This window comes from Trifolium pratense, linkage group LG1 (genome assembly GCF_020283565.1).
Source record: "Trifolium pratense cultivar HEN17-A07 linkage group LG1, ARS_RC_1.1, whole genome shotgun sequence".
Lineage (NCBI taxonomy): Eukaryota > Viridiplantae > Streptophyta > Magnoliopsida > Fabales > Fabaceae > Trifolium > Trifolium pratense.
In genome coordinates this window covers 26,063,013-26,086,290 of record NC_060059.1, presented here as the reverse complement: position 1 = coordinate 26,086,290, position 23,278 = coordinate 26,063,013, and the positions used below count along the sequence as shown (strand labels likewise).

The 23,278-nt window shown below is 33.5% G+C and overlaps 2 protein-coding genes across 2 annotated transcripts; both read left to right on the top strand.

The window, feature by feature from the left end:
- The first annotated feature begins 3,035 nt into the window (after positions 1 to 3,035).
- LOC123902182 (protein ABC transporter 1, mitochondrial) lies at positions 3,036 to 11,474 on the top strand. The gene is made up of 8 exons (XM_045951844.1): positions 3,036 to 3,825; positions 4,370 to 4,595; positions 5,844 to 5,996; positions 6,842 to 7,000; positions 7,340 to 7,499; positions 8,625 to 8,734; positions 10,092 to 10,208; positions 10,842 to 11,474. The coding sequence occupies exons 1-8, from the start codon at positions 3,284 to 3,286 to the stop codon at positions 11,238 to 11,240; spliced, it is 1,866 nt and encodes a 621-aa protein (XP_045807800.1). The 5' UTR covers positions 3,036 to 3,283; the 3' UTR covers positions 11,241 to 11,474.
- A 1,855-nt stretch (positions 11,475 to 13,329) lies between these two features.
- LOC123902181 (pectin acetylesterase 12) lies at positions 13,330 to 23,014 on the top strand. Its single transcript, XM_045951843.1, has 12 exons — positions 13,330 to 13,775; positions 20,597 to 20,679; positions 20,848 to 20,977; positions 21,108 to 21,181; positions 21,316 to 21,402; positions 21,471 to 21,595; positions 21,688 to 21,748; positions 21,856 to 21,909; positions 22,002 to 22,079; positions 22,188 to 22,293; positions 22,470 to 22,615; positions 22,751 to 23,014. Exons 1-12 carry the CDS (start codon positions 13,610 to 13,612, stop codon positions 22,856 to 22,858), a joined length of 1,218 nt encoding a protein of 405 aa, XP_045807799.1. The 5' UTR covers positions 13,330 to 13,609; the 3' UTR covers positions 22,859 to 23,014.
- Positions 23,015 to 23,278: the final 264 nt, after the last annotated feature.

Below are 23,278 nucleotides of genomic sequence, written 5' to 3'. Positions count from 1 at the left end.
AATTGATCTATTTTTCATGTGATATTAGGTCAGTTACTAATTGGGGGAACAAGATCTCCTACATTAAAAATCCATATAGTTTTCATGCAGTTTTAAATCATGATTGTCCAATCTAAAATTAATGATTGAGATTATTTTGTACTGATTTTGTTAAGATATAATATAAGTCGACTGATTTAAAATGGATGGCTAAGATCTACTACTGCATGTAACCGTGAGATTTTGTTACGATACTAGTAGTGTATATGATTCCTAATTGGTACATTTAACTACAACTTTATATTGCATTGATATATTGGTATATTTTCCATGATCTAGTATATTTGTATGTAACTACTACTATAACTTTATGTTCCATATGACATGTGCTAGGTGCACAATCCCAATATCTCACACCAAGTTTACATTGGGTCAAAGGATGGGGGCAATTTATGCTGATTTAGGACCTTTGTACCAAAGAAAAGGGAGGCATATATTCTAGAGTTTGGGTTATGAAGATGAGGTTTATTCTTTAAATGTAATGGAATATAAGTATATAGCATCATTGTTATCATCATAAAGCATATGATTTGTTGAAATGCTGGCTAGTTGATGTCGTTTTTGTCCAAATCAGATGCCACCTTCTCTGTTGTGTTATGTTAGGCAGGTGCTACTAGTAGAAGCCGAATCATCGCCACTACTGCTTTGTCAGATTTTGAGAATAAAATTATATGAATAAAATTGGTGGGGAGAACCAAATTGGTCCAAATGGTAAAGATCTTGGTCTTCTTAAGTATGTGGTCAAGGGTTCGATTCATGATTCATGCATATGAAGAAGATTCAGTTGGAAGGGAAGAACCCAACTTGTGTGTCTTGCGGATTTCCCGACGGAGATTAGTCGGCGGTGGAAGTAAGGAGGTTTAGGATGCTCTGCCTTTCTAGTATTGGATCGTTCTTAGTTGCGTTATGGGTGGTATCTACGGTAAACTTTGGAACATTTGCATTTCTTGCATGCCAAACTATCCATAAGGAGTTTTTTTTTTTTTTTTTTCACCTGGTTCCTAGGGGAAGAGGCCCGAGTAGTCCAGAGTTTGGGGCGAGTTCTGACATCAAGTGGTTTCAGTCCCATCCGAAATGCAGTTGTGGGGATCGAACCGTAGTCTTCCCTACCAACTTATCTCTCAAATCATTATCTCATGTTTTTTCAATTTGTTCATATTTCGACCCTTAAATCACATTTTTTTTTATGATGAAATATGAGAATTTCAATGAACTCTCCTATAAACTTTCAATCCAACGATGGATTTTGTGAAGTTCATATTCATTGTAATAATATTCGCAACTTGTGTACCATGGAAGATTTGGTTCCATGTAAGCCAAGGCCTATATTTATACTCTAATATTTATTTTTATTAATTATAGTAATTATAAATAAATACCAAAAACATAAAATATATATTTTAAAATACTTATACATATGCTTCTTTTTAAATATATTATATTACTTGTTTAGAGATGTCAATAGAGCAGAGATTATTTTTTTCACTTCTTTCTCCACATTCTAAAATGCTCTTTATCCCTATTCCTCACTTTGAAGAATATTCATTCCCCATACTCATCCATGCGGAGTCCACGGTTCTCGCGAAGTCCATCAACATTTAAAAAATATCAAATTTATATTATTTTCAATCAAACTAGTTGTAAAAAAAATTAAACTTTATCTCACTCACAAACACACACACACACACAATTTATACACATATTTTGTGAAAATATAAATATATTATTTGAATATATACATATAAATGTTATTTTAATAAAATATTTAGGGGGGTGGAACCTCTACTGAGCGGAGGATAAAATCTTATCCCCATCCCCAAACCTCTATCGTGGGGACATTCTATCCCATCCTGCACAAGGAGAAATTTCTCACATTCGAGTCTTCAAACGAGGCTATCCTCAAGGAGATTCCCACTTACAGATATAATTGACATCGTTATACATGCTATTTAAAAATAATAGTATAAAAAACATAAAATCTGGCAAAAATAAAAATAAGGAAAATTCGGACAAATTAGAAAAACCTTCTTCTAAGTTTCAATTCTCAAACCCGCTTTGCAAGTAGAGCGGCTTTGTTGATGTATGGAATAATCCGAATAATCATGCGCGGAATAATAATAAGATGATCTACAGACAATTGGGAGCACAAGCGACATATGTGAAATGATTGCGCGGAGTTCAGATAGCATAAGGTGTGGAGCATCAACCTGTGATATTTCAGCAAGTCAAACAGTGGCAACCTTTGTAGCTCGAAAGGATTCAGTGTAATGTTGATGCAAACTTTTATGGTAGTGCTGGACTGTCAAGTTGGTGTTTATGTGATAACCTTGGTTGTTTGTCATGCACGAGGTACACGAGAGATTTTCTACAATTGAAGGACAGACTATGACCTTGAATAAAGCTATCTCTTGAAGTTGAGTATTCTAATTTTGAGGTGAAATTAATTAAGCGCAAAACTTTTTTTTCTTCTTTGGATAAAAAACACAAAATATATATAGTTACTCACACTCTTATTAAAGCGGTCTTTTTTTTTACCTAATCACTATTTTTTTAAAATGATTCCTCTTTATATATATATATATATAAACTAAGTCACTAGGTTTGATATAGTGATGAAGAATTTGAGTAGAATATTATATGTTCTGGGTTCGATCGTAAAAAAAAAAAAACCTATTTGATCAATAAATGATTCTCAAGCCCACATGTAAGATTTTGGTTTGATCTGTTTCACTAATTTTGTCAAAAAAAAAAAAATACTAATTGATTTAGAAGGTATAAAAAAAAAGAAAAATGTTAACTTATGCCTTAAGGCACATTTTAATGAGATAAATGTGGAAATATGCTCTTGAAAATCGTGTAATCAACTTTTTTAACATTTAATATTTTATATCATTAAATGTTAAATTTCTATATTTAGGTATCTTATCATGTGCCCTTAGGGCAAGGGCACATGTTAACATGACCCTAAAAAAAATAATTAAAGATTTGTTTGTCCCGAGCAAGTTTAATGGAAAGAACAAAGGCCACGTACGCAAGTGCGAAGAATAATCACTCAATTGGTTTTGGTTTCAGACACATGAATGAATTCAAAACCAACCACCAAATTTTCCACCGCGCCACCGGCAATAATAACAATCACTAATCAAACAACACAAGATTATTCAAAATCTATGCTAATCCAGCGATTAATCTCTCAAAATTTCCACATTATTACCATTCAAATCAAATCTCAAATTCATAAACAATGTCATCAACGAGAGACATCACCAGAATCTTCAACGGCCTCACCTTAATCGCTAACGAATTCGCTAAACGTTCATTACCCGCCACAACTTCCGATTTCCAAACCCTAATCAAAACCGCTCTTATCTCCGCCACCAATATCTCCGGCATCACTAAAGGAACGCCTCGTCAATTCTCCGATCCTCAACCCTCCGTTTCCTCTAACAACACCACACACGCTTCTTCTGATTCTCCTTCCGTTGTTGTTTTCTCCGATCAAATTTCTTCTTCACCGGATTCAACACCATTGCCGCCGCCGTCACCATTGCTGACGGTAACAAATGTAGTAGTAACAAACAATGACGTTTCTTCTGAAGCGAATATTCCGGTTGAACGTTCCGATGCAACTGTTTGTGCCGCGGAGGTTAAGGAAAGTGAGGTTGTGAGGACTAGTGAAACGGTTAAGCAAGGTGCAAGTGCAACTACGAGTGTTGAAGTTCCGTTGGTGAAACGAAAACCGAGGGAGAGAAGGGTTCCTTCTACTCCATTTTCTAGGGCTCTTGGGTTAGTTTTGTTTTGTTTAATCTTTTCCAATTCCATGTTCATGCCATAGTCTGAAATGAGTTATAAAAATAGCTTTAGGGTCTGTTTGGATTAACTTATTTGAGCTTATCTACTTATATAAGTAAGCACTTGTGAGACTGTTTTCAGCTTATTTCCATTGATAGCTTGTGAAAATAGCTTATAGGTTATATGAAACTAGGTTTGACTTTATTTTATTTTTGTTATATGATAAGTGGTTATGCTTAAGCGCTTTATTAAGCTGTTTATCCAAACGAGTTTGGATATGTCCATTAGTTGTTTTTAGTTTATTTTCATTAGCTCCTCAAGATAATTAATGAAACAGCTTATGGCGAGTACATGCTAATTTCATTATTATTTGCTTTTAATTTATAGATAAGCTTTTAGTACTTACTGAGTAAGTGCTTAATTAAGTTGATTGTCAATACATTCTCAGGATGCTTTAAGTTGTGATGTGTTAGCATTTGCTTATATTGCTATCTCTAAGACTCTAACAGGAGGGAATGTTGGGATTGCCAAATTGCAGGTTTGCTGGGCTAGGAGCTGGTCTTGCATGGGGAACAGTTCAGGAATCTGTCAAGAGGCTTGCCTATGGTACACCTACTGCACAAGGCAATCAAACTGCACTTTCTCCATTCTTGTCTGAAAAAAATGCCGAACGTTTAGCTCTTGCACTTTGCAGAATGCGTGGAGCCGCACTCAAAATTGGGCAGATGTTGAGCATACAGGATGAGTCTCTTGTTCCTCCTCCGGTACTGTGATCTATCTTTTAACTTTTATGCTTGTAGTTTGATTGGTATGGGAGAACTTCATCTGAAGTAAGAATGTTTCTTTTATACACACTTGGCTTTTATGAAGACCACACTGGATTTTAATTAAATTAAATTAAATAAAGATGGATTCACTATTACTTCCGCACTTCTAAGAGAAGCTCACTTTAGTGGTGTCTTATCCAACTGGTATGATGTACTTGAATATTTATATTGTTCAAGAAGAGGCGTGGCAGTAAGATTATTAGCTGGTGCTGTGCAATTTTGATGGAAGCTGGGTTACATAGTCATGTTTAATTAAATCCAAAAAAATTAGTATTAAATTTTTAATGATGAAGCATTAAATACTAGATGTTTGTGGAAAACACTAAATTTTAAATGCTAAAAATGTTTTGAAAGGAAACTATTACTGATTATATATAGTGAAGGGTACACTAGAGGGTATTATTTTTTTCAAGTACACCAGCGCATATTATTTTCTTTCAATTAATATAAGTTTGGAAAGAGTTGCTGCACCAAATATATTTGACGGTTTCTCACAAGCTCAATGTTTCTTGCTCTTTATTAAGTTAGGAAACCATTGCAGAATTTTCGGCACTCAATTGGAATTTTTAATAGGTTCCAAGTCTGTTTCAATACATTGAAATTTTATTTCATGTACACGAACCTATATTAAATGTTATCAGCTGTCAGACTTGAATCCTTCTTTTTAATGGAAGAGGTTGGACAGAGTGCAAAAGTGAAGATTTTGAAAACAAACAACTAAGAATACTAAGCCACTAGGTTTGGTCTAGTGGTGAGGGATTTGGATATTATGCATGAGGTCCTAGGTTCGATCATCATTGCCAACATTCTAAACCAAAAAAAAAAAATGAATACATAATGGATAGCGATCCTTTCAACATGCAGAACATGTCAGTAACGGTTGTCATCTTTTAATAACTTAGAATACTTAATGGAAAGCGATCCTTTCAACATGCAGAACATGTTAGTAATGGTTGTCATCTTTTACCGGCTTGCTAATTAGGGTCCAACTCTATTACTTTTTCTACTGCTGTCATTTCTTGTATTGTTATAAATGCCAGGAAACTAAATTACTGAGATAATCCACACAATCAGATATTCCTTTGCTTTAATAGAAGGGTTTTCAGTTCCACAAAGGAACCTAAAAATGAATTTTGTGTATGTTTACGTGACTTGAAAAGTAAACTCCCAATCTTTGATTTGTAGATCCTGGCTGCATTAGAAATTGTTCGTCAGGGTGCAGACGTGATGCCAAAGAGCCAGCTTAATCAAGTTTTAAATGCTGAGTTAGGTCCTGACTGGTCATCAAAATTGCATAGTTTTGATTATGAACCTTTAGCTGCTGCAAGCATTGGCCAGGTATGTATTCCTGTATTGAATTCTAGAATTTCTTAGCTGTCAACAATCACCATTTTCCATCATTTCATTCTTTTTATAAACCTTTGTGGTTTTGGAGCATAATTTTTTTCTTTCTAAAAGATCATTAAAAATGTTTCTCATCAGATAAATTGATATGCATTTTACTTGTTAGGGATATGTATAAAAAACAATTCATGAGTTTTCCTCCTAAATCTCGAACTTTTAGTGGAATTTGTCCTTGATATGCTATTAGAGCCTCCATGATCAAGTACCTATAAAGTTGATCATTAGTTCATTACTATCCCTATTTTCTTGAAAATAAAGTTGAAGTTTTGTAGGTGAGTTTTAGGAATTGTCTATACTTTATATCTAAAATTTTGCATGAGGAGGCGTGCTAGAGATATATAAAAACCATTTGGTCTTCACCGTAGGAGCTTCTATAAGAGTTGGTCTTTGATACTGCAATTGATTTTATATCTTGGATAAAATAAATTTCTAGTAATCATGTTTCCATCAATCACATTTAAAGATATTTTAAAATGGCGAGTTTTGAAAACTCAAAATATTGCTTTCTACACTATTTTCATAGCCAGACTGAGGTGTGACTTTGAACTAACTAATTTATTTTGAATTCATATTAGCATGAAAATTGTTTTATAAGAATGCCAAACTCTACTATTGTTCTTTTACATATATATAATATGTGCGATCTTATGTTCCATATAAAATTTCAATTAAGGCATTTTGCATTGTCTTAATCTTAAAAGCAATATCATGCAGCATTATATTCTGGCACTTCTGTGTAGTATAGTTGTATTGCCTAACAAGTCCCTCATGAAATTTAGGTTCACCGAGCTGTCATGAAGGATGGCTTGCAAGTTGCAATGAAAATTCAATACCCTGGTGTTGCAGATAGCATCGAGAGTGACATTGAGAATGTGAAACTTCTTTTAAACTACACAAATCTAATTCCGAAAGGACTTTATCTCGACAGAGCAATTAAGGTGCATGTTTATCAATAGAATTCATTTTTATTTATGCATTCAGTTTGTGTATTTCAATATCCTCATTTGAACGACTTTAAACCTGCAAAATTTTATTTCTCTTGCCTCCCTTTGCTTCTTTTCACCGAGAGATTTGCTTTTAAATTTCTAATTAGATTCTAAAGTCATATTCCATGTTTTCTGTTCTAAATTGGACTGTGCAGGATGATATCTATCTATAGTGGACATTGATCCAGAATCACTTACCCATCATATAAAAAGACATTTTTCCATAATTTCACAAATATATCTTGTTCATATATCAGTTTGTGTTGTTAATTTATCATGTATTTTTTCTAGGTTGCCAAGGAAGAATTATCTCGTGAGTGTGATTACACGTTGGAGGCAGAAAATCAGAAGCGATTTCGTGATCTTCTTGCTGGCACAGAAGGATTTTATGTTCCAATAGTTCGAGATGATATTTTAAGCAAAAGAGTATTAACTACGGAACTTATTCATGGTAATTATAATAAATTTAGCCAGTTCCTGTGATACAAATCATACATCTTTTCTTACGTGAAGCTTTCTGGGATCATGTTCAAAATTGAAAAAGCTTTCTGGGATCATGTTCAAAATTGAAAAAGCTTTCTGGGATCACAGCTTGCGTAACATATTTCACTTATATAATTTAAAAAAATAAAAAGGTTTGTAGTGTTTGCTGCTGTTACAACTGCGTTTGAGACTTTGTCTATATGACAGAGCTATCAATGCATTATTATTTGTGGCAATATAGTTCTCCGGATTCAATAAAAGATTTTTCTGCAAATGTTCCAGCTGTACCTTGTTCAAACAAATCCCATTTGTGAATTATTTACTCAGATTTTTCATCTTGCATGTTTTCAGTTCCTTAAAAATCGAAGATGAAAAAGCATACATGCTAACAATAAGCAACATTACCAAATGTATTTTATTTATGCATATTTGATACTATAATTATGGGTATGAATAGTTATTCATTGTCATCAATACATAAATTGTCACTGTCCCCGTTTTTATTTTATGCAAAAACGTCAAAGTTGGCTATATGGAGTGGCACTGATGGATAATAAAACAATATACATGTGATAGGCTGCTAAATCCTTAAAAGAAGCCCTCTTTCTTCAAGTTGTATCAACCATTGATGAACATTTCTTTTTCTAAATATATATTTTCTGATTACAAACTAGCACTTCCTTAAGATTGTTGAATAGAAAAACTAGTTTTAGTATATATTAATGTCAAATTATCAGTTACATGCTTTGAGAAATGTTATTACCTCTAATTAGATAATCTTATGAAGAAACAAAAAATTGTGCATAATGTTTTGGTTCATTCCTTGCTCAAGCATTTCTGAGCTTTCCTTGAAAATGGTAAATTTGGTCTCTTCATTAGACAAGTGATACTATTCTTTCCATCACAATCTTTTATCATTATGTTGGTGGGGGGAGAATATATAGAAAAGAACTCTGGATTTTATATTTAATTAATTTTTTTTTTTAATGTTATTTAGCATAAATAATTAGGAGATATTATATTAAAATATTCCATTTTATTCAATTTATTTATAGCTTGTCTCTGAACATGGGATGGTTTACTCTTGCTACAGGAATTCCAATTGATAAAGTGGCATCGCTGGATCAGGAAACTCGTAATTATATTGGGAAGAAGTTGTTAGAACTCACATTGATGGAGTTATTTGAATTCAGATTTATGCAGGCATGTCATTCCACCCTCTGTTTCACTATGTCTATATGTGTAAAACTATTAAATCTTATTGTGGATACACTGACTGTAGCATCCGTAATAAGAGAATTGAAGTCCAAGTATAGAAAATCTGAAGTGTAGCTGCTGGTATCTTATATGACAAATTTTGAATTAGACATGTAGTTCCGGCATTGTTTAAGACAAGTAAATATTTATATTGTTTTTTTATAAAGACAAGTAAATACTAGTTTACTGTTGAAAGACTCCAGTGAATGTGGCAAAGGAGTAGGTTCCGGTTAGGCACTATTAATATCATCTTCACTGACATAATATCTTTATACAAACTTCCATGTTGCAAGCTTGCAAACTAGTTAAGATTTAAGAGGAAAAACCTTATACTATTTTTTTGCATAGTTTACATCCTATACGTCGTAAAGAGCAAGGTTGAGATGGTGTCATGAAGTTATAAGTGACTGGTTCTGTTATGGAGTTACCAATATCAAATATCAATATTAGGATATCATAAGTGATACCATTTTGCAAGGACTGGTTAGCGCTGCTGATAAGGCATTATTGTAGTGATAGATTAGGAACAGTTCCTATCCAACAGAGAGATTGTATTATTGATAAGTAGAAGATACAAAAGTAAGACTAAGTGCTCCCGGCTATGGTAAATTCTTGTGGCCCCAAGCCGAAACTGAAATGGAAACACACATTGGCACCCCTTCGAACTGCCCTATACAACATATTTGTTCTCTCTCTCTCTCAACTAACTTTCTCTTCCATTTATTCTGTGTGTGTGTCATATACCACTAATTTTTGGCCTATACTGAAAATGACGCAGATTTCAATGGAAACACCAATTGACAGGAATAATTCCTGTTTAACAAAGAGAAATTGTATTATTGTTGAGAAAGCTAGTAAATATTGAGTAAGAGAAACTGTTCTCAGCCAAGGTTCTCCTGTGGCCCCAACCTATAACCCAAACTGGAATGGAAACACGGGACTCCCTTCTCATCCTTTATCTATCTGACAGATTTGTTCTCTCTCTCTCTCTCTCTCTCTCTCTCTCTCTCCCTCTCTCTCTCTCTCTCTCCTCACACTATCTGGCAGATTTTTTATTTACATGTTAGTCTCTCTCTCCTAAACGGGGGGAATCAGCCCATATAAGTGCTCATTAAGGCCTTATTAAGCCCCCTCTGATAACTAACTGGATCTAGGAGCCATCGGGTAGAATCAAACAGCTACATACTTTGTGTTCATCAGATTCATTTTCTGTTATGTTTTGCAGCTACATATTTTTTTTTTTTCATTGTTAACATCTGATTTTGGGGTATTTTCTAACCTCGGAGGTGTTCTTTTAATGCAGACTGATCCTAATTGGGGCAATTTCTTATATAATGAAGATACAAAGACAATCAATCTTATTGATTTTGGAGCAGCACGGGATTTCCCCAAAAGTTTTGTTGACGATTATTTAAGGATGGTTGGTTCCTTTCCTTTTTACATTATCTTTTTCATATCTGAAACTAAAGATTTTAAATTATAATATGGTTTATTGTTTTCTCTTTTTAATTCTTACGTTTGCTAAGATTTGAGCATTCAAGCTAGCTAGTAAAATATGTCATTCTTGATTGCTTTTTTATTTTTTTTATCTTCTATCTTAAATCTTTTTCTTCTGACATTGAAATAAAACAATCACCTTATGCTGACTCTATTTCGACTGAAAGTAACCAGATTCTCATTTGAAAATTGTTATGTAAGGCAAACTTATTGGTTTTACTTTTACTGGAGTTGGTATTTATATAGAGTAGGACATGGTTAAAGATTATGTTGATGTGGTTCTGTATGACATTTTCTAAATTTTAAAGAATATAGTAATGTGAATTAAGGGTCTGTTTATTCCATTTACTATAGACTCTGACATGACCACCTTTTTTCTTATTCTGATTGGTCCTGTATGTTATTGTATTATGACTTATTTGCACTTGATTGAGTATACTTTCTCCTTAACACAACATGAGTTTTAATGTTGCTTTTCATTTCACCCTTTTCTTAAGATGAGCAGTAAATTCATATGAATTCTTATTGTTAATCTTTTTGATGCATAACTGATTAGGTTCTAGCATGTTCAAATGGTGATAGTGATAGTGTCATTGAGATGTCCAGGAGACTTGGGTTCCTCACTGGAATGGAATCCGACGTAATGCTAGATGCCCATGTACAAGCTGGTTTTATTGTGGGGTTACCATTCTCAAAACCTGGTCCATATGACTTCCGATCAACCAACATTACTCAAAGCATTAGTCACCTTGGGGCGACAATGCTGAAGCACAGGCTCACTCCTCCACCCGATGAGGCCTACAGTCTGCACAGAAAGCTTTCCGGTGCTTTTTTGGCATGTATCAAGATTGGTGCTGTTGTCCCTTGTAGAGAACTATTGCTTGATGTGTACAAGCGTCATAAGTTCGGTGAAGTAAATGATGAGTTATTATCTAGTGGCTCCGTGTCTACGTAGGTTATTTATTTTTTATCCAATTAATTTTTGCCAATTATAATAAACTGCAGGATGCTTGTTTGAGTAAGGGAGTCCTTTATGGGGACAATTTCCCCTCTCCCCATTTGTAACTTTAATTGTAATTAGAATTTTCCCCAGATTGATTCTTTTATAGGTGAATTATGAATATTCATTATTAGTCATACTGGCATGCATGATGCATGTGCCATTGGGTTATCTGAAAATGAACCAAAATAATATTTTTGTGTAACATGTCCTTACTCGACCAACCATCGATTATAACTGTTTTGTTTGCTACTCATCGTCAACAATAAGTGGTTAACTCGTGTCATAAAAACAAAAAGTATTTTATGTACAAATATCATTTCTCTTTATGTTATTGCGAATATTTTGGTACATTGGATGACAATTGTTTTTGATAAATTATTACATTGAGGCTTAGAGTTGGAGGTTAGGGGTTCGGTCCCCTTAGTAAATCAGATCGGATAAATGAAGAGAAGATTGCTCATTTTGATTCGAACAAATCAGATTCAAATTACATAATTTAATTATAAAAGCACTGTTATCAACAAATCAGGTAAGCTGTTTGATTTTGAAACAAATTATTATGATTAATTGACTGTACTAACTTTGCTATACTTTAAAACTGCAATTCTGGATCCATATTTTATCTGTCATAGGACTTTGGCACTCATTCCGAGCCAACAAAATTGGAAAACTACTTTCACACATTGCTATTGACCAAATTTAAGTTTGTATTAATCAAGAGTCATGCTAATAAGTGTCCTTAGTTACTGACACTTGTTTGCATACTTAGCTACTTTGGGATATAGTTCTTCAAAGATATACATAAATGTTTGGAATCTTCAATTAAGCAAAAAGCTAAGCCAACGCCAAAAAGAAAGGGCTATTAATCTACGTCGATAGTCATATAAGCAATGCAACTTTATGAAGAATCAATTCCGGCAATAATTTATGGATGTCATGATAGCGATATTTGATTCCCTTGAAAGCTACTGTTAGACGTGATTGGCTCTGTTAGTGTTTTCAGTTAGCTCTTTAAAAAGACTTATGGACGGAAACAACAGTTTTAGCGATACTTACTACAACTTACAAGAAGTAATTTAATAACTTTACCGAAATAATATAAAACTAGAAGTACTAGTAATTGAATAAGATTTGTTCTCTCCCATCAACCGTTAGTTTGTTCAGTGATGATTGGCGCTGAACTTGGTAAGAAGGACCGCGGTTCGATCCCCGCAACTGCGATTGGGAGGGGGCTGGAACCACTTGATGCCAAAACTGACATCCGAACAAGATTAAACTGGTGGTAAAAAAAAATAAAAAATTGTACAGTGCCAGACGGTGAACATAACTCAATTAGTGAAGATACTATTACGGATAGTTGAATTCAACTGCAGGCCCACACAGTAGAGTAAAAATTTCCATTATTATTTAAATAGATTATAAAATAAATAAAAAGACTCTACAACATTACCCTGCACTTAAATTTAACTGCAGGCAATCCACACACAGATATTACATTTTATATGGACTGATATTCGAATCGATATTTTCCACTTATTCATTTTAATAGGTGGTGAATTTGTAGTCATTAAATTATTTGACTAAAAAAAAGGTAGAAAGTTAAAAATACGAGATAAATAAAGACATAGTTGTCAAATATTTTATATATATATATTATGATTCTTAAGAGAGTGAGTCTCTGATATTCCAGAGTTCAGTCGCGAAGTAAATAAAATATGTCTAAGAATTGTTCATAGAGGAATCGACCTTCGATTCTCTGAACAATTCATTCTAGAAGAATCTTATTAACCACCTGAATCCATCGAATACTTGTTAAAACAAATGCTAAATAGTACCTATTACCTAATGAACACTTGTTGAGAATTTAAATTTGGAAATTTTTTCTTAAGTATGTAGTCAACATATTAAAAATCTCCCATAAATTTTTTAATGCATAATTTTTTTATTTGTTTCCCGATTACACTAATTAACAAAACTCATTAAATAATGTGGTAGCCGTTCTTAACTAAAAATGACAAAAGGCACTGTAGGAATGAATAAATGAGTTGATTGATTAAAAAGATGTTGCGTAGTTTATACGATATGATGATAGATTAAAGTATAAAATGTGGTGATTGTATGAGAAAAAACATCATAAAAAAAGACAACACACGCCAAGGGTCTACTATGTTTCTTTGTAGTTAGATAACCTTTTTGTTTCCTCCAAAAGAGAAGAGAATGTTCCTTACTTAAACCAACAGAGAAACTCATGACACTGTAATCAATTGAAGCTTAATTAGTATCTATCTATCATTATCAGTAACAAAACACAAACATTGAAAATGAAGTTGCTGATTTTGTTTGCAGCTCAATTTACATTCTTAGTTTCTGGGTTTATCTCCTCTGAATCTGACTCACTATTTTCTTTCTCACTTAATGATAATCAATTGCAACAACCTCTTATGGTTAATCTCACTCTCATTCAAGGAGCTGATTCCAAAGGAGCTGGTATCTATCTCTATCTCTATCTCTCTTTTTCAGTTCAATTTTATTTTTTGAAAACTAGTTTTTTTTTTTGTGTGTGATGAAATGCCATATATATATATATATATATATATATATATATATATATACCCTTTGAGCTATTGTATGAAATGCCACATTTTGAAGATAACCCATTTTTTGTATCTTTCATTTAAAACTATAAGCAAAAAATTAGGGAATTTGGTTTGTACTTTAAATTTTGTCTCTAATTTTACCTTATTATTTTGTTGGAATTGCTTTGTTTTTCACTATTATAGTGGGTGAGTTTGACATGATTGACCTGTTACATCTTCATCTCAAATTCTCCTTATTGTAGCTTAATGTATAGAAAACATCACATGTTTATCTCTGTTGTTTCCGAGGTTCAAAATCTTTAAAAATAATTTTCAGCCACCGAAGAGATTACTGGACTGAGTCGCGGGTGAATACGCTTTCTTTAAGACGTTTCGCGGCACTGCCCAAAATTGTGCAAGGCAGACGATCAACCACGAAGTCTCCAGGATAAAACAGCCCAGTTCTCTACTGATACCGATAAATACTGCACTGTAGATATCGGGCAAGAATTACACCCTCAATTATGGTACTAAAACCATTGCGCTATGATTTTAAGTCCATTCTACTATGGTACCAAGACCATTCTTATATGGTAATTAAGACCATTCAAATCATGGGGAATATGACACTATGGCCATTCTTAAATTTAAAGGAACTGTGATACTATGATCACTCTTAAAATATACTAATAATACTAATAATATTAGTACTAGTATCACAAAACACATAGCATAAATTAAACCTCATAATGAGGCGGATGACTACTATATACATATACACTCTAACTTGGCTTCATATTCACATATTTCCAGCAATAAAATTAATCCAATTTGCCTACTACTATGTTTTATTCAATTGATAAAACAACATGTTGAAACAGAATTGGAGTCTTTCACTACATTTCCTTATAACATTTGTATATGGTTATACACCAATTTTGTTTCAACATGAAATAGCAGCGTGGATCCATGAATATGACATGTTAGGGAAAAATGACAGTGTACTCACTTTTAATGTGATGCACGCATGAGAAGAAAAGACTAGGGATACCTCGCAAATTAAATTGCAGACTAATTGTAGCTCGGTGCAATTCAATAAATCCCTTTCATGCAAGGGCACGTATTGTAGTGTTTTATGATTCTCTGCTGAATGGATGGACTTTGTGCAGCTAGGGATATTTCTCCATTCCACTATTGTTGTCAAGTTTTTTTTGTGACTTGCTGCTCTGTTAGGTTTAGAACCTCTATATGGAAAAACTAATTGGTGGCGGCAAGCTATTATGTAGTGTTGTTACGTTTCTAGGTAACAGCATGCTAACCTCCCACTTTGAGATCATGCTTATCACTTAAAAAAAAAAAAGGTGAGGTGGTCATGTAAATAGGAACACATGTTCTGACTTTTTCTACTACTCTTCCTATTATTTAGTAACTCAAGTAAGTTTCTACAACAAAGTCTACTTTCATTATTTTTATTCTCAAAATACACACTAGTATATAATACATACTAGTATGCTCTAGTACCCGATGTGGGACTCAAACATTTTATTTTCAATTCACACATAATGTGCTCATTGTTCCAACAATCCCCCACTTGAATTTAAAAGAAAATTTCAAAATAGCGTAGAACGCTTCTATAAGATTGTGCATAAGCAAAGGTGACGCTTGTCTTGAACCTTCACATAGCGAGTAAGAGCCCGATTCAACAAGAGTGACGCTTGTCTTGAACTCTATCTCAGATTTTTCTCAAACCCGCACACAACCTTTCTTAAGGTGTATCTTAAAAGCCCGTGCTTTAATGGCCCTGCACGTGTATCCCGGTTTCATGAACGCTCTAGGAATTCGCCTCAAAACTCCATAGGAACCGGCCTCAGTTCCACATTCATATAGGTGAGTCTATCTGGAGTACTCCTGAAGCTTGGTACTCCACTCATATTAGAGTATAGATCTCATTAAGAGTTTCTATTATCTCATCCTTTCACATCCGCTTCAGGATTCATGCTTCTTCACTTGCATGATCATTTCCTACCACTCACAACTTGTTGTTTACCCATTGGAACCTAATTCTTGGGATCTCCAGTCTTTTAGGTTGGGTTACCATTATGAGCAATTCATAGGCATTAGTCTCATCTTCTTTGATGTATTATGGACTTCATTTTTAGCTATTCCTTTCGTCAAAGGATCTGCTAAACTTTCATCAGTGTGTATATGACCCATTCTTACAGCTCCTCTAGAGAGTAACTTTTCTCCCTATGCTGTGTTTTCTTCTTATTTGACGTCTCTTACCGTTATAATAACGGTTCTCAATTTATGCAATAGCCGCGGTACTATCGCAATGGATCAACATATCTGGTATAGATTATTCCATAAAGGAATCTCAGCTTGCAAGTATCTCAACTGTCTTGCTTCTTCATTAGCAGTCGATAATGTTATCTCTTCAGATTCCATAATGGACAGAGCCAATATGGTTAGTTTCTTTGATTTCCAAGATACAGTTCTCTACTATATACTAAATATAGTTGCTAGTTGTTTTGGAATCATATGACAATATATTCCAATCTACATCAATGTATCCTTCAAGTACAACAAGAAATATCTGCTAATATAATCTGAGATTCATGGTCCTTTTAAGGTATCTCATGAACCTGTCAATAGCATATCAATGCTCATTATTAGGTTTACTAATAAACCTGCACAACAATACCACGCCATATGCAGTGTCGGGTCTAATACAATCAGTGACATACCAAAGGCTGTCAATGATGCTCTCATACTCAATTTGTTTAACACATTCACCAGTGCTCTGAAATAAGTTTACACTTGGATCGTAAGGTGTGCAAGTATGTTTACTTGTACTTCTTAAAGATCTTCTCAACATAGTGAGATTGATTTAAAGGAATTCTCATTATGAGTTAATAATCTTAATAACTAAGATTACATCTACCTTTTCAGACTCTTTCTTATCAAAGTTGTTAGACAACAATGATTTCACTCCATTCACAACACGAATGTTTTCTCTAAACATGTAAATCACTTACATCGAAACATATGATAATGCAAATGCTATTTACTAGTTTATGGTAAATACATTTGTCACTTCATTCACTTTTAATTCATTTGACATCATCAAATTGTCAAACTTTTCATGACATTTCTTATGGCTTACTTAAGACCATACAAAGTACTATATGACTTATAGACTTTTGTTTTCTTGACACCCATGAATTACAAAATATTCAGGTTGTTCCAAATAAATTTCTTCTTCCAGTCATCGTAAAAACAAAGGAAAAACAATTGTGACATCCATTTGGTGTACTATTCAGTTATAAATAGCATCAAAATATTTTAGTATCACTATGGATGTTATTCTTGTGACAAGAGAAAAACTTATGAAGAAATCTAAATTTTTTTTTTTTTTTTTTTTTTAAAATCCTTGTCTACAAGGTGAGCCTTGTATTTATCAAAAACTCCATTATGTTTTGCATTCTTTTTCAAAATTCATTTACAATCCAGTAATTTATACTCAGGAGGCAATTCTTTCAAATGTCAAGTCTTATTAGACCATAAAGAATCTATCTTATCTTTTATGGTCTCTTGCCATATATCAGCCTTCAAGGAAGACAACCCTTCTTGAAAGCTAGTTAGATTTTTTTCTAATGTATAAACCATGTAACAAGGTTCACACTCTTTAGCAACTATTGCTATCTTACCTCTTCGAGGTTCTATAACATCTTGTTCGATGTTCTCATCATTGCTTCTGATCACTGGAGTGTGATCAGTTTCAATACCCTCACTAGTGCCCCCACTATTTCTCAATTTAAGGAGAAATTCATTTTCATAGAAATCAACATAATTTGATTCTATGATCACTTTAGCATTTAGGTCATCAAACCTATAAGCTTTATTGTTAATTATATACTCAATGAGTATACCTTCATAGACTCTACTAGTGAGTTTAACTCTCTTGGTCTCTGGAATTTGAACATAGGCCAGATAAACTCATGTTCTAAAATAAGACAAATTAGATTGTCTTTTCTTCAAAATTTCATAAGTAGAAATTTTGTTCTTGTGCTTAGGCACTCTACTTTGCACAAAACAATCAATTAATAAAATTTCTCACACTAATATAATGAGATGCAACGCCAAAATTAAGCATGACTGTAACAACTGGCTCGGTAAAGGTTATATAAATTTTTTTAAGCTTTACCATTCATCTCAAAAGAGTAAGGTGCAGTTGTTTCATGATAATTTCAGACTCATTGAAATTGTGAGAATCATATTTTTGTGCTTCTATCAAAATCATTTGATTTTCTCATTGAATTACTTTTCAATTTCAGTTCCATATGATTGGAACATGAAAAAAATATCACTTATCATTTATTTTTCATAAGATGTATGAAAATATAACTTGAACAGTCATCAACAAAAGTGGTGATTTTTTCTGTTTCTAATCAAAGTACCATCTAGAGTTTTAATTCACATTGTGTATCTGATTCTTGAATAATTTGCCAGTTGGCTTCAGACATGTGAATTTCTTTCTAGTGTTGTTGTTCAAGACAACAAGCACTTCATTTTTCTGATTTTGCTTTCTAGCTTCTTCTTCAAAACGAAGACATGTTATCAGAAATTCGAGGGAATATCGTCTAGTCATTTTATCCTTATAGCTTGTTCAATTTTAAAGTAAAATTGGAATCACTTTCTTCAAAAGTAGCAACTCTTTTGTTATTATAAAACCATAATTTTTGTTGCCAATATATGAAGTGATTTACTTCAAACCGAAACGGCTTGTTCTAACCGAAACGGCTTGTTCTAGTCCGCAATATCATAATCTGAGCCAGTAATTTCTTCGGTAGACATGACAGAAATGAAACGTCTTAAAATTGTTGTTTCCGAGGTTCAAAATCTTTAAAAATAATTTTCAGCCACCGAAGAGATTACTGGACTGAGTCGCGGGTGAATACGCTTTCTTTAAGACGTTTCGCGGCACTGCCCAAAATTGTGCAAGGCAGACGATCAACCACGAAGTCTCCAGGATAAAACAGCCCAGTTCTCTACTGATACCGATAAATACTGCACTGTAGATATCGGGCAAGAATTACACCCTCAATTATGGTACTAAAACCATTGCGCTATGATTTTAAGTCCATTCTACTATGGTACCAAGACCATTCTTATATGGTAATTAAGACCATTCAAATCATGGGGAATATGACACTATGGCCATTCTTAAATTTAAAGGAACTGTGATACTATGATCACTCTTAAAATATACTAATAATACTAATAATATTAGTACTAGTATCACAAAACACATAGCATAAATTAAACCTCATAATGAGGCGGATGACTACTATATACATATACACTCTAACTTGGCTTCATATTCACATATTTCCAGCAATAAAATTAATCCAATTTGCCTACTACTATGTTTTATTCAATTGATAAAACAACATGTTGAAACAGAATTGGAGTCTTTCACTACATTTCCTTATAACATTTGTATATGGTTATACACCAATTTTGTTTCAACATGAAATAGCAGCGTGGATCCATGAATATGACATGTTAGGGAAAAATGACAGTGTACTCACTTTTAATGTGATGCACGCATGAGAAGAAAAGACTAGGGATACCTCGCAAATTAAATTGCAGACTAATTGTAGCTCGGTGCAATTCAATAAATCCCTTTCATGCAAGGGCACGTATTGTAGTGTTTTATGATTCTCTGCTGAATGGATGGACTTTGTGCAGCTAGGGATATTTCTCCATTCCACTATTGTTGTCAAGTTTTTTTTGTGACTTGCTGCTCTGTTAGGTTTAGAACCTCTATATGGAAAAACTAATTGGTGGCGGCAAGCTATTATGTAGTGTTGTTACGTTTCTAGGTAACAGCATGCTAACCTCCCACTTTGAGATCATGCTTATCACTTAAAAAAAAAAAAGGTGAGGTGGTCATGTAAATAGGAACACATGTTCTGACTTTTTCTACTACTCTTCCTATTATTTAGTAACTCAAGTAAGTTTCTACAACAAAGTCTACTTTCATTATTTTTATTCTCAAAATACACACTAGTATATAATACATACTAGTATGCTCTAGTACCCGATGTGGGACTCAAACATTTTATTTTCAATTCACACATAATGTGCTCATTGTTCCAACAATCTCTCTTTTTTATTTGCAATGTGGATATTGTTTTGATTGATTATTGTGTGTATTGGGAAAAATCCAAGTCGCACGATGGATAGAGATAAGACCTGAAATGAGTTTATAAAGAGAAACCCGTCAATGATGATTTAAGTCCTATATAAAAATAGGGTCATGCTAATTAGTGTGTGCAAAATATAGAAATTTTGTATTGGAAATGACAATTTTTAAACTTCAAAAAGGTCGAATACACCACTTTTCAAGTTAAAATTTATATATTTGCTTCCTTAACTAGTGTCCTAAGGGCAGTCTTTAGCATTTTCCATAAAATATAATATGATATCAGAGTTTGGTTGATAGCTTGAATAAGCCTCATTTTGATGTGGAATGTTGGTCTATTATGTACTATGCTTTTTAATTAGTACTATAGAATGCTGAAGGATAGACATCATTATGTGTATGCTTGTTTGAGTTGATAGCATAGGAGAATCTATCGAGTTAAAACAAGTAAAGATTTTCGCAAATGCATACATTTATTACTTGATCTCACATCTGTCAATTTTGTATTTTTGTCTCACAACCAGTCTGTTTGGATGGAACATTGCCTGGTTACCATTTGGATCGTGGATTTGGATCTGGTTCAACTAGTTGGCTTATTCATCTGGAGGTATGTAAAACTATGTCCAAGGTTTAATAACAATACTTTCACCGTTTAATCGTTTCTAAAAATTTGCCTACTATATTAAGAAGAAAGGCTATATAATATTTGATTCAACTCTTTCTTTAACTATGCTATGGCTAACTTTTTTTCATGATACTTTATGAATACTTGCAGGGAGGAGGATGGTGTAACACTATTAGAAACTGTGTCTACAGAAAAAAGACTCCTCGTGGTTCCTCGATATACATGGAAAATCAAATACCATTCACAGGAATATTGAGCAATAAACCTGAAGAAAACCCTGGTTAGTATTTCCCTTTATCCTACACATTTTTTTGCATTTGTTGCCTGTAGTTCAATTAAACTCTGCCCTCATTTAGGCTACAGCTTGTGCATACTCAAGTCTGTGTTTAATCTTTCATTCCATTTCACAGATTTCTTTAACTGGAATAGAGTCAAATTAAGGTACTGTGATGGAGCTTCTTTTAGTGGAGATAGTGAAAATGAGGTCAGTGAAACTGCTGATAATAAACAAATTTCTCTTACATAGCCTTTAGTGCGACGAGTAAATTTTTTTACTGAAAGATTGATAATTTGGAATTTATGATCGAGTGACATGTGTGAATCTGGTTCTTTTTTCAGGCTGCGGGGCTTCAATTCCGTGGACAAAGAATATGGCTAGCTGCAATGGAGGAATTAATGTCTCAAGGAATGCAGGATGCAGAACAGGTTTCACATTTTTCTTTATGTTGTTATTCAATCTTAATATGCATGGATTCTAATCAAATGTATATCAGGCCCTTCTCTCCGGATGCTCCGCGGGTGGTCTAGCATCCATAATACATTGTGATGAGTTCCAGAGCTTGTTACCAAAACCTTCCAAAGTGAAGTGTTTTAGTGATGCAGGATTTTTTCTTGATGCGTAAGTTCAATATTTTTATTTACATTACTTCTCCTAGCATTTTCCATCAACTAGGAACTTATATATAGTTGATGATATGTTCAATCATGTAGAATTGATGTATCTGGAGGACGGTCACTGAGGGATCTATTCGGAGGCGTCGTTGAGTTACAGGTAACATTTAATGTAGCTTCATAGTAATATAGTAAAGTCCACAAATATTTAAGTTTATAAGAAAACCTGTACAAATATTTAATATGGCTATTATTTTGAAATTGTAGGAAGTCCACAAAAATCTGCCGAAAAATTGTCTAAGTCAACTGGACCCGACTTCGGTAATTCTTATTCTAGATGTCATGCTATATTCATAACTTTCAAAATTACATTAGACATCCACATTTTAAATATTTGGATTTCATTTCTTCAGTGCTTCTTTCCTCAAAATTTGGTAGAACACGTTGAGACACCACTGTTTCTACTCAACGCGGCTTATGATGTGTGGCAGGTAACATAACATCGATTGATAATAATGCGCCATTTATTACTTTATCCTGTATTACACTAATTATATGGATTCAAACTTTTTTTATGACATGAACTACATTTCCATCAGGTCCGATCGAGTTTAGCTCCGACCACAGCTGATCCCCTTGGCTCTTGGAATGACTGCAAATCAAACCATGCAGAGTGTAACTCATCTCAAATTCAGTTCCTCCAAGGTGTTTTTCAATCTCTACTCTTGTGAATGATGCTAAAATATTTATGCGCATATATGAAATTTACTAATTTTGTTGAAATAATACATCAACTAATATGAATCGTACACTGTATTATAGCAATTGATGTTACTACATGATTTCCTTGTAACATGTTATATCTCTCCCCTTTGAAACAGACTTCAGAAATCAAATGCTTGACGACGTGAAAGACTTCTCAAAGTCGTCTCAAACTGGACTATTCATAAATTCTTGTTTTGCTCATTGCCAGTCTGAGAGACATGAGTTATGGTTCGCCGATAACTCTCCTCTTATCGATGACAAGGTATATGCTCAATTTGGAATATTTCCACTTATGACTTTAATGCCTTGAATGAAATAATCAATAGCTAGTTAAGCTTCATAGATTTTCCTTTTTCTGTTTATTGTTATCAGAAAATAATCATGTTTTGTTATGCAGCCAATTGCAGTAGCAGTTGGAGACTGGTTTTTCGATCGAGAAGTTGTCAAAGCTATTGACTGTCCTTACCCTTGTGACAACAGCTGCCATAATCTGGTGTTTAAATGAGAGTAAAATGTTATCTCTTCAGATGATATTTCTATATACACTTCCATCATTGTATTTGTTTTATTGTAATTTAACATTTCTTATCTGATGAAGCAATTGATTATATCATCAATTTTACTGATAAGAAGTCCTGTCAATAAGATTCATGATTCATCAGTAGTTAGTAGTAATTTATCTACCTTTGGTTAGAATAGCCAAAAACCAAAAATGAATTCATGTACCAGTTGCCACCTTTTTGACATTGAAAACATGATATTTTTCTAAGCAAAACCATGATGAGTTATATGAATTTAGAACAATGACATTGATACTTCTTTGTTGTGGACATAATTGATGATTGCCAGGGACACATCCAGGACCATAATACTATCTAACTGAGGGTTGAGAAAAGTAGTTAAAATTACATTTGAAACTAAAAGT